Source organism: Schistocerca gregaria, chromosome 6 (assembly GCF_023897955.1).
Source record: "Schistocerca gregaria isolate iqSchGreg1 chromosome 6, iqSchGreg1.2, whole genome shotgun sequence".
Lineage (NCBI taxonomy): Eukaryota > Metazoa > Arthropoda > Insecta > Orthoptera > Acrididae > Schistocerca > Schistocerca gregaria.
In genome coordinates this window covers 389390106-389403116 of record NC_064925.1, presented here as the reverse complement: position 1 = coordinate 389403116, position 13011 = coordinate 389390106, and the positions used below count along the sequence as shown (strand labels likewise).

The following is a 13011-nucleotide window of genomic DNA, read 5'->3' as shown; positions in this document are numbered from 1 at the left end:
CACCTCTCTCCTCTGCATGGAGAGGCTTGCCATCACCATTGGCATCTGTTTTCCGTGTCCCACATCTGATTCAGTTCAGATTGTGCCAGCTGACACAAGTAAGTTTGAAGCAAGAGTGTTTGATAGTTTGGTTCTCAACTTTCAAGGATCTTTCTGGTATGAAGATGATCACTCCAATTTCCAGACAGTCACAGGCTTGAAACTGCTGGCTAATGGTGTTGTGGCAGTTCTCTGGGCTGGCTGATGAGATACCAGTTGGCTTGAAGAACATTTTTTACTAATACGTATGGGAAGAGACTGACAGTTATGTGCTCTTGTTCCTTTCTTCTTTCATTCATTCGTCCGCTTCTGTGTCCGAGGTTCCTCTTTTACTTCTTCCCTGTGCGCTCTTGAAGACACCTCATGCATCTGACACGTAACAGGTGACTGGGTAACGCATAATTCCCAGCCCCGAGTTGGCAGGTAGGGTTTGCACGTACTCCCTGGTACAGCCCAGGCCCAGGCCCAGGGAGGGGCAAGTGCCTGTGGTGTGAAGACACCTAATGAGGGTGCACCCTGTTCTGAAAGGGCTCCTCATTTGGAAGGAGCACACCATCGGAAAACCTGGCAATTATGGGGTATTTTCTCACAATGAGTCAATCATCATCTTCACGGTCAGCATCAACAAAACGTAAACGGAACAAGGCTATAAAGATTAAGACTATCTTGTCAGTACGGGAGCAGTCAGAGCATATGTTTTCATAATGAATTCTCACTTTCCCATGCTCTACCTTAGCAAAGCACTTTAGTAAGATGATATGCCATGAATTGCTCCCAAAGGATTTGTTTGTTGAGAGACCGTACAGTTGTAGTACACACTCTGATGGATGCAAGTACGTGGAGGAGACTGACTGCCCAGTTGATTTGCCTGAATATGTGCTCAGTGTTTAACTCATAGATCTGCTACTTTTGGTGTAGATATACAGTAGAAAACAGTTATTATGACATTGGAGGGACTAGTGGTTCACAATCATTGTAGCCAATAATTGCTCCAAGCGAGTTTATGCTTTGTTTTTTGATAAAAAAGATTATATCTGGAAATTTTAAGCTGCCATAGTTAAAACTTAAGCAGAAATACAATATTGAAGACAGTTTTTTCTTATGTTACTGCAGTACGTACAGCAATAAAATTCCGGAAAAATGTAAAAATATTTAATAAGTGAAGAAATAACTAACAACAATATAAACGGTTTGGTAATGTCGAAGTTAGTCTTCGATAATGAATGAGATAAAATGTTAGACTTGCTTGAGACTTAATGTAAGTGCTGCATAGTAAAATAGTTGTGAATGACAAAACTTCATTCCAGTTACCATATCTTTTAAAAAAATTAATCAGCTTTACCAAAATGAAAAGATTGTATTTTGTACATAAACTACACAAAAGCTTGCACTTTTTCCTATGTTTCCTTTTAAAATGTTGTACAAATGTAATGTACTGTACATAACGCGCTGAAAATATCCAACAAGCACAACCACAAAACATCAAAACGAATACACTATTATTCTATTTTTGTACTTTAAAAAAAGTAACATATATCGGAAACTAATTTTCTAGTTTCCTACGACGACAGCGAAGACTGCTTTGCTTTAGCTTTAAAATGCAATATCTTAATGTGTACTACAGTATATTGTTTTACTTAAGGTAATCTTTTATCTTTATTTGCTTTTTGCCCTCGAGATGTACTTACCTATTTTGCATTTGACGATGCATTAGTTTGAACACCTCTTTGTCATTTGTAGAGACTATGTTTTCTGTCTCCACAAATTGTAAACATCGTTGAATGTGACACACCCCAATTCCTTTCTGATGCTGATGTTTGTTTCCCCATTTTATAATCATCGTATCATTTGTGACTTTCATTCAGTATTAAAATCTCTACTCTTTGCAATGCCTGTATTTCCTGTTTGACCCATATTGATTTGACTGTTCAATTAAAGAGTTCAGAGGTAAGGATTACTTTATTTTTAGTAATCCCCAAATACATAACAAATTGTTAAGTGATATCATTATAAGTGATATTGTCTATATGTGATGTCTCATTGTCTCCTTATTTTGCGAACTGGGTAGCTGTCATTATACTTAATTATTGATCATAGATGTAAATTAAGTTTTAAGAATTTGTGTGATATGTACAACTAACAGAAATGTAAAGTGTTTTCTGAAATAAATAAAGTAATAATTTCTAACTTTGCAAATATTTATTGAATGTATTATCTTAAACTATCACCAATTATGTTCTTTCTGATACAGATACATTCAAGTTATTGGTATGTCAGAGCTTAGTATACTTGGGGCTCTAACCATTGTATACATGTTGGAAGGTTGGGGGAACAAAAAAATAAGTTTTCACTTTCAGTTTTTCACCATCAGTTGATCACCAATGTAATGCAGTTTTTGTATAAAAGTGTGTAGAAAGAGAGAAACATTCAGGCTTTTGTGGGGAGAGAACTTTTCAACAAATTTCTTCTGGTTGTGTGACCTCATCAGTTTGGTTACTATTGCAGGTAATGAAAACTAGCAACCAAACTGTTCAGTTTTACCACATACGCAGAAGAATGTTATCGAAATTCGCATACTACTTTGATTGTGTTCCGTGCCCTGACTGGGGCATGTACCCAGTACAAGCAATTTCAAGGGAGATCAGCTAATAAATGTTGAGTCCACAAATGGGAAAATTTAGATGGAACCATCACATTGTACTGATCCATTATGGTTTTCTTACAGAAGAAGGAATTGCCTAGTACTTACATTTTTTGTTGTTGTGAGACTAATCAATTTGTTGGAGTCATTGCAAAACTGTTTCTCATATAAATTCTTTTATCTTCAGGTCCGGATGCTGGCTGATCCTGATGCATCATTCACAAAAGCATTGGCACTGGATACAAATTTACCACCTTTGGGGGGCACCCGTTCGAAGCGGTATTCAATGATAATTGAAAATGGTGTGGTGAAATCATTAAATGTTGAGCCTGATGGTACTGGGCTTTCCTGTTCTTTGGCTGACAAACTTCCTTTGTAGGAACTAAAACTGTGATCTCGAAACTATTCCACTGCTTAAATGTTACCATTTCACAATTACTTTATTTAGATGTTTCCTAATATTCTGTAGGTTTAATTTGTATGCACTATTCTGAAATTGTTGATGGTTAACAATAAAGGTAATAAGTAACCAGCTTGGGGTGGTTACATATTTTACTTTTTCCTTTGGTTTTGTCAAACTTAACCTGTTTGCAGGCGCCCTTTTTTTTTTATATCAGGTATCACCACGGCACCTTTGTGACGTATTAAAACTTTGCTGCTATTGCATGTAAAAAAAAAAAATACTGAAATGTCTGTTTTTATTTCATGTTTTCTTTTACTTAAATAATATTTGTTACCAATATTAAAGTTTACTTACTACAATGTGAAAACAGTACTGGAAACTTTATCGTGCAATAAAGGTATATATATATTACAGAAGCAAAGCAATGTGTTCAGACAACAGTAGTGATCACACGACCAACAAACGGATTGTTGTACCAGTTTTTATACATCTGGCGAAGTGTACTACCACAAGATCTCAGGCATAGGCAGAAGTGGTAAGACATATTCCCAAAAGCTTTGGAATACCCCTAAGTTGATGGCAAGTATGCTTCCCAAGGGCCACAATGACAGATTAATTTTGTGGTAACTATACTTGGCAATCTGCGTTCTCTCAATCACTTAAGAAATACATTTATTGGAAAATGTATCCCCCATAGCCCACGAAAGCATTAACTACAAAATTACCATAAATGCAGGTCTTCCTCAATTTGTTCATAAAATGGTTTTCCCTTGAGGGTTCAGTTCACTTTTCATTTATTGCAGGAATCGTTTTATAGTATTTTTTAAAATAATTCTCGCTTGAGATTTCTCAAGAAAATTACCTGTATACTCTGAACAAAACTCGAACATCTTGCAGTCACATGAATTGCTTTTTTCTTCAGGTCATGAGAATTGTAGCTGTCTGAAGCTCCTTTTTTGTACTCAGTAACGCTTGAAAAGTACACAGAATAAACTAAAAAAGACCATAGCCTTTAAATTAAATGTTGGTGACAAATAATATTTAGGAGTGAAATCTATCCATTTGACAACAATTGCGAGTTATGTGATTGGTGGCCTTTTTGGCGTATGTGTCATTTCCAGGGCTCTCGGGTGTCCAGCCGGATGCGGTCGTTGGAAGTCCCATGATATTTCGGCAAATAACTGTTCTATCAGAACCACCTGATGACGGCAGAAAGGTTATTCGCCAAAATATCGTGGGACTTGCAACGATCGCATCCGGCTGGACACCCGAGAGCCCTGGAAACAACAATAGTGAGATTCCAATCAGCCAATACCACCTGTAAAAGGTATTGAAAAAGCACAGAAAGGATGAGTGTGGCACACCTGTGCACCAGAAAATGAAGTTAATTTTGTTCTATTACATGAAATATGTAATAGCAGAGTGAATACTGTTTCAAGTTACTAATAGGCTGTGGGAAAATTTCATGCTCCAGAAATGAATGATACACTAAAGACCATGCAAAGGTTGAAATTCAGGCTCTGAAATGGGCACCTCAAGAGGTATTTTAAGGAGCAATTTTCAGTAATTAATTACAGAATTGACGTCATCAGATCACATTTGGAATATTTCCCCTTTGTGGATTTAAGTCAATATTTTTCGAACTGTTGAAACTGAGTGAGATTTTAAAGTACATAGTAGCTAGTCTTAAAGTTGCCCTTTGAATTGCTCGTTAGTTCCCTGTTTTAGAGTTATGGGGGCATAATTTGTACAGCTTATTCATCTTAAGGGCTTTTAGTGGCTCAGTCTTCTGACACTAAGCGATTTATACCAGTCTCCTATACATCAGTAACTGATGTCTAATAACACTTTTGTTTCTGGCAACAACAACACTATGCTTTTTATTTAATTTATTTTATTTATTTATTTATCCATCCGTAGACAATCAGGATTGTATGGATGTTGTCAACATGAGTATATACAATATAAATAAAATAGAAAGAAACTTCCACATGGGAAAAATATATTAAAAACAAAGATTCCAAGACTTACCAAGCGGGAAAGTGCCGGCAGACAGGCACATGAACAAAACACACAAACACACACACAGAATTACTAGCTTTCGCAACCGATGGTTGCTTCTTCAGGAAGGAGAGGGAAAGACGAAAGGATGTGGGTTTTAAGGGAGAGGGTAAGGAGTCATTCCAATCCCGGGAGCGGAAAGACTTCCCTTAGGGGAAAAAAGGACAGGTGTACACACACACACACACACACACACACACACACACACACACACACACACACACACATAACCATCCGCACATACACAGACACAAGCAGACTGCTTGTGTCTGTGTATGTGCGGATGGATGTGTGTGTGTGTGTGTGTGTGTGTGTGTGTGTGTGTGTGTGTGTGTGTGTGTGCGAGTGTACACCTGTCCTTTTTTCCCCTAAGGGAAGTCTTTCCGCTCCCGGGATTGGAATGACTCCTTACCCTCTCCCTTAAAACCCACATCCTTTAGTCTTTCCCTCTCCTTCCTGAAGAAGCAACCATCGGTTGTGAAAGCTAGTAATTCTGTGTGTGTGTTTTGTTCATGTGCCTGTCTGCCGGCGCTTTCCCGCTTGGTAAGTCTTGGAATCTTTGAGTATATACAATAGGTACACAAATTTATAATTGTCACAATCTGAATTCATGAATATTATAACAAGATGCATTTTTAAACCACTTAATGACACAGTTGCTAATTTTTACATATTTCTATGCATTCACATCATCTCAAGTAATCATTGACAGTATAAAAGCGCTTTTCCGAGAGATATTTTTTTAGCGATTTCCTCAGGTTATCTATTTTGCTTATGTCTTTGACCCCTTGTGGAAGTTTATTGTATAATTTAATTCCGTTATATAACATGCTATTTTGAGTTTTTGATTTGTTTTTCCTATAGAGGTGTAAGTGTTGTCGGTGTCTGGTGTCATGTGCATGTATGGAACTGTTTATCGGGAACTGGTCAATGTGTCTTTTTATGTATATTACTGTCTGCAAAATGTATTCACACGGAACTGTCAATATACCCAAAGATTTAAATAACTCTGTGCAATGGGATATACTGCTACTTTTTGTTATGATTCGTACGGCCCGTTTTTGCAACTTAAATATTGTTTGTCTGTTCTGCTCTGTTGATCCCCAGAAGGTTATGCCATAACTAATTATAGAGTGGACATACGCAAAATATGCAGTTCTAGTACACCGGCTACTACACACTGAATTTATAATCCTAAGTGCATAGCATGCTGAAGCTATTCGCTTTCCAAGTACCACAGTGTGCTTGGTCCAATTTAGTCGAGAGTCGACATGCATGCCTAAAAATTTTGTTGATGGTACACATTCTATGTGCTCGTCATTAACTTTTAGCTTGCTACTGTTCGGTTTTCTGTTTAAGTGGAAGCTAATACTGTTGGTTTTTTTTACATTTAGGGTTAATTTATTAGTCTCTATCCATTGGCATACATGCTTAAGTGTTTCCTCAGCTTTTTCATTGAGTGCACTTGGCGACTCAGCTTTGATTAGGATGTTACTGTCAGCAAACAGTACTGATTCACCATGTTTGACACTTTGTGGAAAATCGTTTATGTATATTAAAAAAAAAAAATGGGCCCAGCACACTTCCTTGGGGGACTCCTATGTTGATGTATTCTGGGTTTGAAAGGTGTGAAAAGGTGTGATTGGAGTTGGTTTGAGTGATCTCCACCTGTTGGACCCTGTTTTGCAGGTATGAATGAAACCACATGTTTGTTACTCCTCTTACTCCTAGTGCATTTAGTTTGTTTAGCAAAATTGTGTGGTCTACCATGTCAAATGCTTTGGTCAAATCAAGGAAGATCCCTGTTATGTGGTCTCCTTTGTCTAGTGCCAAATTGCTCTTTACTCAGAAGATTGAACTTTGTTAAGTACCCCATGAGCCTGTTTTTCATTATGGTCTCTATGACTTTTGAAAAGGATGACAGTAATGAGATTGGTCTGTAGTTTTCTATGATTTCTGGGTCACCTTTCTTATATATAGGTAGGATTTTTGCATGCTTTAGTATTTCTGGGAAGCAACCCATGGAGAAGGATTCATTGATGATGTGCACTAATGGGTCTTTGATGTTGTCTATGCAGTCCTTCAGTAAGCACACAGGTATTTCATCTATGCCTGCTGAATTTTTACATTTTAGGTTACTCACAACATTGGATACTTCTTCTGCTGTGGTTGGTCGTAGCATCATTGTGTGTGCTATTTTGTTCAGAGTTTGTGATTGGTTTGTTTTGTTGAACTTCTGTTGCAGTCTGGTAGCTATGTTACTGAAATATTGATTGGCAAAGTTTGCTAGTTTTTTGGGATCATTTATTTTGGTATAATTGTGCTGAAACTGTATGTTTACTGGCTTTAATTTTTTCCTATTAGTTTCTTGTTTGGTGATTTTCCATGCTGCTTTGATTTTATTACTGGCTTTTTCTATAAATTTGTCATTTTGGTACCTTTTAGCCACTAACAATACTTTTCTATAGATCTTTCTGTATCTATGATAATAGTTATGAAATGAAATGCTGAATCATTACGGTTGTTTTTCATTGAGCTGAGGTGCTTGAGCGTTTCAGCAGATTTCCTTATCCCATTGGTTACCCAGCTGTTGTTGTTGCATGATTTAGTGATTCTTAGAACTTTAGGGAACACTTCTTCAAACCTGAATTTAAATACTGACAGAAACTTTGAAAACTTTCCATTTATAGTAGGTTCTCTGTACACTTCCTCCCATGTTTCACTGTTAAGTAGTGCAGCAAATAGAGCTCTTTTTGACTTAGAGAAAACCCTACTGTACTTGTGTATTTTAGTGTTATTCTCTAATTCTATACCCAATTTTAATAACTGACTGGAATGGTCTGCGATGCCAAGGTCATCTATGACAACGTCACATCTATCTTTCTCTATGTCTGTTAGCATATGGTCAATACTTGAAGCTGAATGTCTGGTTATCCTAGTGGCAGTGTTAATTAATGGTGATACACCATAGGCATACATAATGTTCAGAAAATTATTGTACAACATATCTGGGTTCATCATGTTAATGTTTAGATCTCCACAAATGATAATTTTGCCTTTGGGGCTGGAGACCATATCTAATGCTTGGGTTAACTTTGTAGTGAATGTGTCCATGTCACCACTGGGAGCACGATAAATACATAGTACTGTTAGTCTTTCTGGAGGAAAGACATTAAGTTCATAAATGCCTCACCAAGAGCACTGAAATATAATCCACCACCTAGTGTTTCACAAACGATAGAGGAAATAAAGGTGCATAATGTGTGTTTACTTTCAGTTACTAACAATTTCTGAGCTTGGTAATCACATTTGTCGGATAAAGTGCATCGTTAGTATATTCCTTCTTGTAACTGCAGAATACTGAGAGTCTGAAAATTATATAATATGAATTAACTGTGCAATGTTTTGGGCGAAAATTTGGAACTCTAGCATAAATTGAAATTTATGGAACTTGGTGCACTCATATCCAACCTTAACATTAATCAGATCAGAAACGATGCAAATCTTGGCAAGAATGTATACATAATTTCAACAAGCAGCTGAGTGGTTGTGGTGTGAAAAATGCATCTTTGTTCCACCTGTCTTACTACAAATTGTAGTGATAGTGTCTGAATTAGGAAAGGTGCCACATTAAGATAAAAAACATAATTTAACTGAAAAATGGTTAATGTTTTTAAGGAATTTTTAATGTTAAGAAGAGTGGACCTTTCGTGCCAATATATAAAGATATACAGGGTGGTCCAAAAGTCCGGAAACACCCTTACAAAATTCAAATGGAGTAGCAAACAAGGAAACAGAGGCCCTACCATGAGGAACGGGAAGGGTGAAACTTTATAGGCTAGGCCACCAACATGGTGGCCTTCTTGAAAGCCGCCATCTTGAATTCAACTCCTCCGTTAACAATGAGGGGAAACACTTCTTCATCCAGTAACCTCAGATAACCGTTGGCTGTTAACGTACCATCAATAAAAAAGGTCTAATGACTTTGGTACCCCACACACCACACCAGACAATCTATTTTTGTGAGTCAACTGTTTTGGAAGCATCAATCCGTGCAGATTTGTGTCTGACCAGTATCTGTGATGCTGCTTGTTCATCACTCAACAGCACCTGATAGGAGAAATGTGGGTTTTTCTGCAGCTGCTGTGTCACCCATACTGCGAACTGTACCCGATGGTTTGGGTCATCCTCGTTCAGGTGTTGGAGTAGATGAATTTTGTACTGGTGCCTTTTGTACTGCGATAAAATTCGCAGCATGGAGGTACGGCTAACCCCACATTCTTGTGACAGGCGACGAGTACTCCGTTGTGGACTCTTGCTAAATGATGCCAACACACTCACTGTTGCTGCTTCATCGGTGGCGGAGTTTAGTCTTCCAGCCTTAGGTTTATCCGCGACGGAACCTGTTGCTCGGAATGTGGCCAAAAGCTTGGCAACTGCGCTGTGAGTGATGGGCTGTCTGGTTGGGTGCCGACTATTGAAATCATCAGCAATGATCCGCGTGCTTCTTTCTCCTGATATCAAGATGTCAATGCGTTCTTCATGTGTTAAGGACATTTTGTAACATGTAAATAAGGAAACGATTAAAACGTTGGCATGAGTAAATAATACCTAATAGTTAAACACATGTAACATATCAGGCATGGGATAGTCACTTTGCACCATTTCAGACTCCATTTTATGACTTCTCAGTACATAATACTCATGCTGCCGAGCGTCCCACTGCTGCTGCAAGTAATTGGATATAACCCGAGAATGAATAAAGCTATGTTTAAAATAACAACGGCATTGTTTTTCAGGTGAAATTCTCTCTGTTTGATATGTCACATGACCACATTCCCATATGAAATTTGAGTTGAATCCAAGATGGCAGCTTTCAAGATGGCCACCATATTGGTGGCACATCCTGTAAAGTTTCCCCCTTCCCGTTCCTCGTATGTAGGGACTCAGTTTCCTTGTTTGCTACTCCATTTGGATTTTATCAGGGTGTTTCGGACTTTTGGACCACCCTGTACAATGCAAATATAGAAATATACAATGCAAATGTGTCAAAGAACTGTTACTTACCAGGCAAACTGATAGATTGCAGCCGTGCTGTTTGAGGCACCATGTCACGGATTGCGTGGCCCCTCCCATTGGAGGTTTGAGTCCTCCTTTGGCATGGGTGTGTGTGGTGTTCTTAGCATAAGTTAGTTCAAGTAGTGTGTTAGTCTAGGGACCCTGATGACCTCAGCAGTTTGATCCCTTAGGAATTCGCAGATTGATAGATTGCATTAAATCTGAGCTTGCCTTAAGGGTTCATGGCGCAACGTCCATATCTAGGAATTTTTCCATGTCAGGATTGGGAAATGTATTGAAGCAGCTCATTGAAAAGTCAGTAAACCAGGCTTTCTTAGTGTGAAATAATGAAAATACTTTTGAGCTGCGTGTGGTAGTTTTTATTTATTTGTGACTGGTTTTGGTGATGCAAAATCTTCAGGCTCAGGTGCCGCAAATGTTATTTAACACACTTTACGAAAGACATCATTACAATTTTTAAATGATGAAAAGTCACTTTAGAGAGATTATATTCATTATATATGTGGTGGGACAAGTATAGTTTTAAGACTAAAGGCATTTCACTGTAACAATTGTTGGAAAATGAAACTGCCTATACAACAGGTAGACAGGGTTATTTGACAGGGTCTAAAATGAAGCTATGATTTACCTTATGACTGTGTTCCAGTTGTGTGCTGTGGTGTACAATGTGTCGTTTGCATGAGGGGTACTGTGATTAGCCTTGTGTATTACTTGTACCAGGTAGGCATGATTATAGTTGGGCATGTTGCTTTGTGCATCAGTTTTGTGGACATCAGTGGTCCTGGACCTTTCATTATAAGTACAACGGTGCTTTTCCATTAAAACGACTCGCCATGAGCTCTAGAAATGAGCAATTTCTTTGGCCCTTCATATGAATGTATGCATCGGGATTTAATATTGAGTGTTGTATTGTTTATATTAAATAGGCTACACTTCATGAATGTCAACCTACAGCTGTTAGTGCTGCATGCTGTGTTTATGCCAAGCTCAATATGTTTCTTAGACAGGTGTCCATTTCTGGATTGACACACTGGTAGAATTATTTATGCCTTTACTAGTTTACAGTTTTGTTTCATAGCTAAACATAGAACAATGAATTTTATAATGCAGTTTAGAAATTATTAAGATTTTAAGCCACATCTGATACCATCGCATAACATGATTAGCCCACAGATGCCTGTATAAACTACCCCAAATGATGTTGTTATATACCATGTGGCTTTTCATTTAGGCATCATTCTCATGTATAACAGTAGTTCAGTATCTGGAAACAGGTATCAGTATTGTGTAGCTGGGGACAGATATAAAATTTACTCTATTTTTTTACTACTAGTAGGTTCTAAATTGTTAGAATACACCATGCTTTCAGGAATCTCACTCCAGATTGCATAATTGCCTTAGTTGGACTAAGTGCATGTAACATTGTAGGTAGCCATATTTAACCTGATGAGTTACAAATAATATTTCTACCCTATGTGGATAGATTTCATGCTGTGTATTTCAGTTTTAACCAACTTCATATATGTGTATGTACTCTCCCACCCCATGCAAGTGACACATTGTAAACAACACTATTTGACAATTTTCTATGATCGACAGAAGGAATACAGTCATAACCCTGCTGAGCCACACTTAACATACCTAGAGTATAAGACTGTTAGTATTCCAGCAACTATTACAGATTCCTTACACACACTATATGTAGTTGTAAAATGTAAACTTTCATGGCCAGAAACATCACAATCAATAAAACGTTCTGGGCTATTATTCTGTGGTTAAATGTATTTCACATTTAAACCCAAAATGTAAGATCCATTCGATTACGGCATAACAACCCAGAATATTTTGTTAATTGTGACTATCTGTAGTTGATATATTTACAGTTTTAATGCTGTAACACGCACCTCACCTCAGCAATAATAAATTCTCAGCAAATCAGCTTGGGGTTCAGAAGAGTTGCTCTATTGAGAATGCCGTTTACATGTTCACTCACTCAACAAATTTTACAAAAAACTTTGACTGGAAATAAATCATTTCTGGGGCTCCTAAGGCTAAATCTTAGGCCCACTGTTGATCCTCATTTATGTAAACAATCTTACATCTAATATACAACAAGCAGAATTCATTCTTTCTGCAGAGGACACTAATATTGTAATTAGTCCATGCATATATACAGAAATAGAAGAAATGGTAAAAAATGTTCTTAAAAGTATCAATGACTGATTTTCTGTGAATGGTCTCACCCTCCATTTTAAAAAGACAACATTTAGTTTTGCACATACAGGAGTACTATATTAATGAGAAAGTAGTATACTTGATGAGAAAATAATAAGTATGGTGGAAATGATGAAATTCCATATTGATGATAACTGGAAAAAAAAAACACTTTTTGGAACTGCTTGTACTTACAATCATACAAATCTTGGGGAAAGAGAAATCAATAAGTGGACATATTTAGGGTTCCATGCCTCAATCTGTAAAAAATGAAACCCTTACAGGAATGCTGTGTGTGTGTGTGTGTGTGGGGGGGGGGGGGGGGGGGGGGCGGCAGGGCGCGTGCGCACGCGCGCGCACACACACACACACACACACACACACACACACACACACACACACATAGGGAAAAATCCAAAATTGTTTATTTATATAACATGGAAAAAATTGTCATTTGTCATCTGAGTTCAAACTTCAAATTGAAACATTATCTAGGTTTGCAATTCCTGTCAATAACATGCAAAAATCATAAATATCTTCAATCCCTGGACTGGATAACTTGTCCGTGTATGTA

General features: G+C 37.6%; 1 protein-coding gene across 1 annotated transcript in view; it reads left to right on the top strand.

The window, feature by feature from the left end:
* Positions 1-3235, top strand: part of LOC126278691 (peroxiredoxin-5, mitochondrial-like) — a 33426-nt gene extending 30191 nt beyond the window's left edge. The window contains exon 4 of the mRNA XM_049978951.1: positions 2868-3235. Coding sequence (XP_049834908.1) covers positions 2868-3059 — 192 coding nt within the window. The 3' untranslated portion in view covers positions 3060-3235. The remainder of the gene's footprint in view (positions 1-2867) is intronic.
* Positions 3236-13011: the final 9776 nt, after the last annotated feature.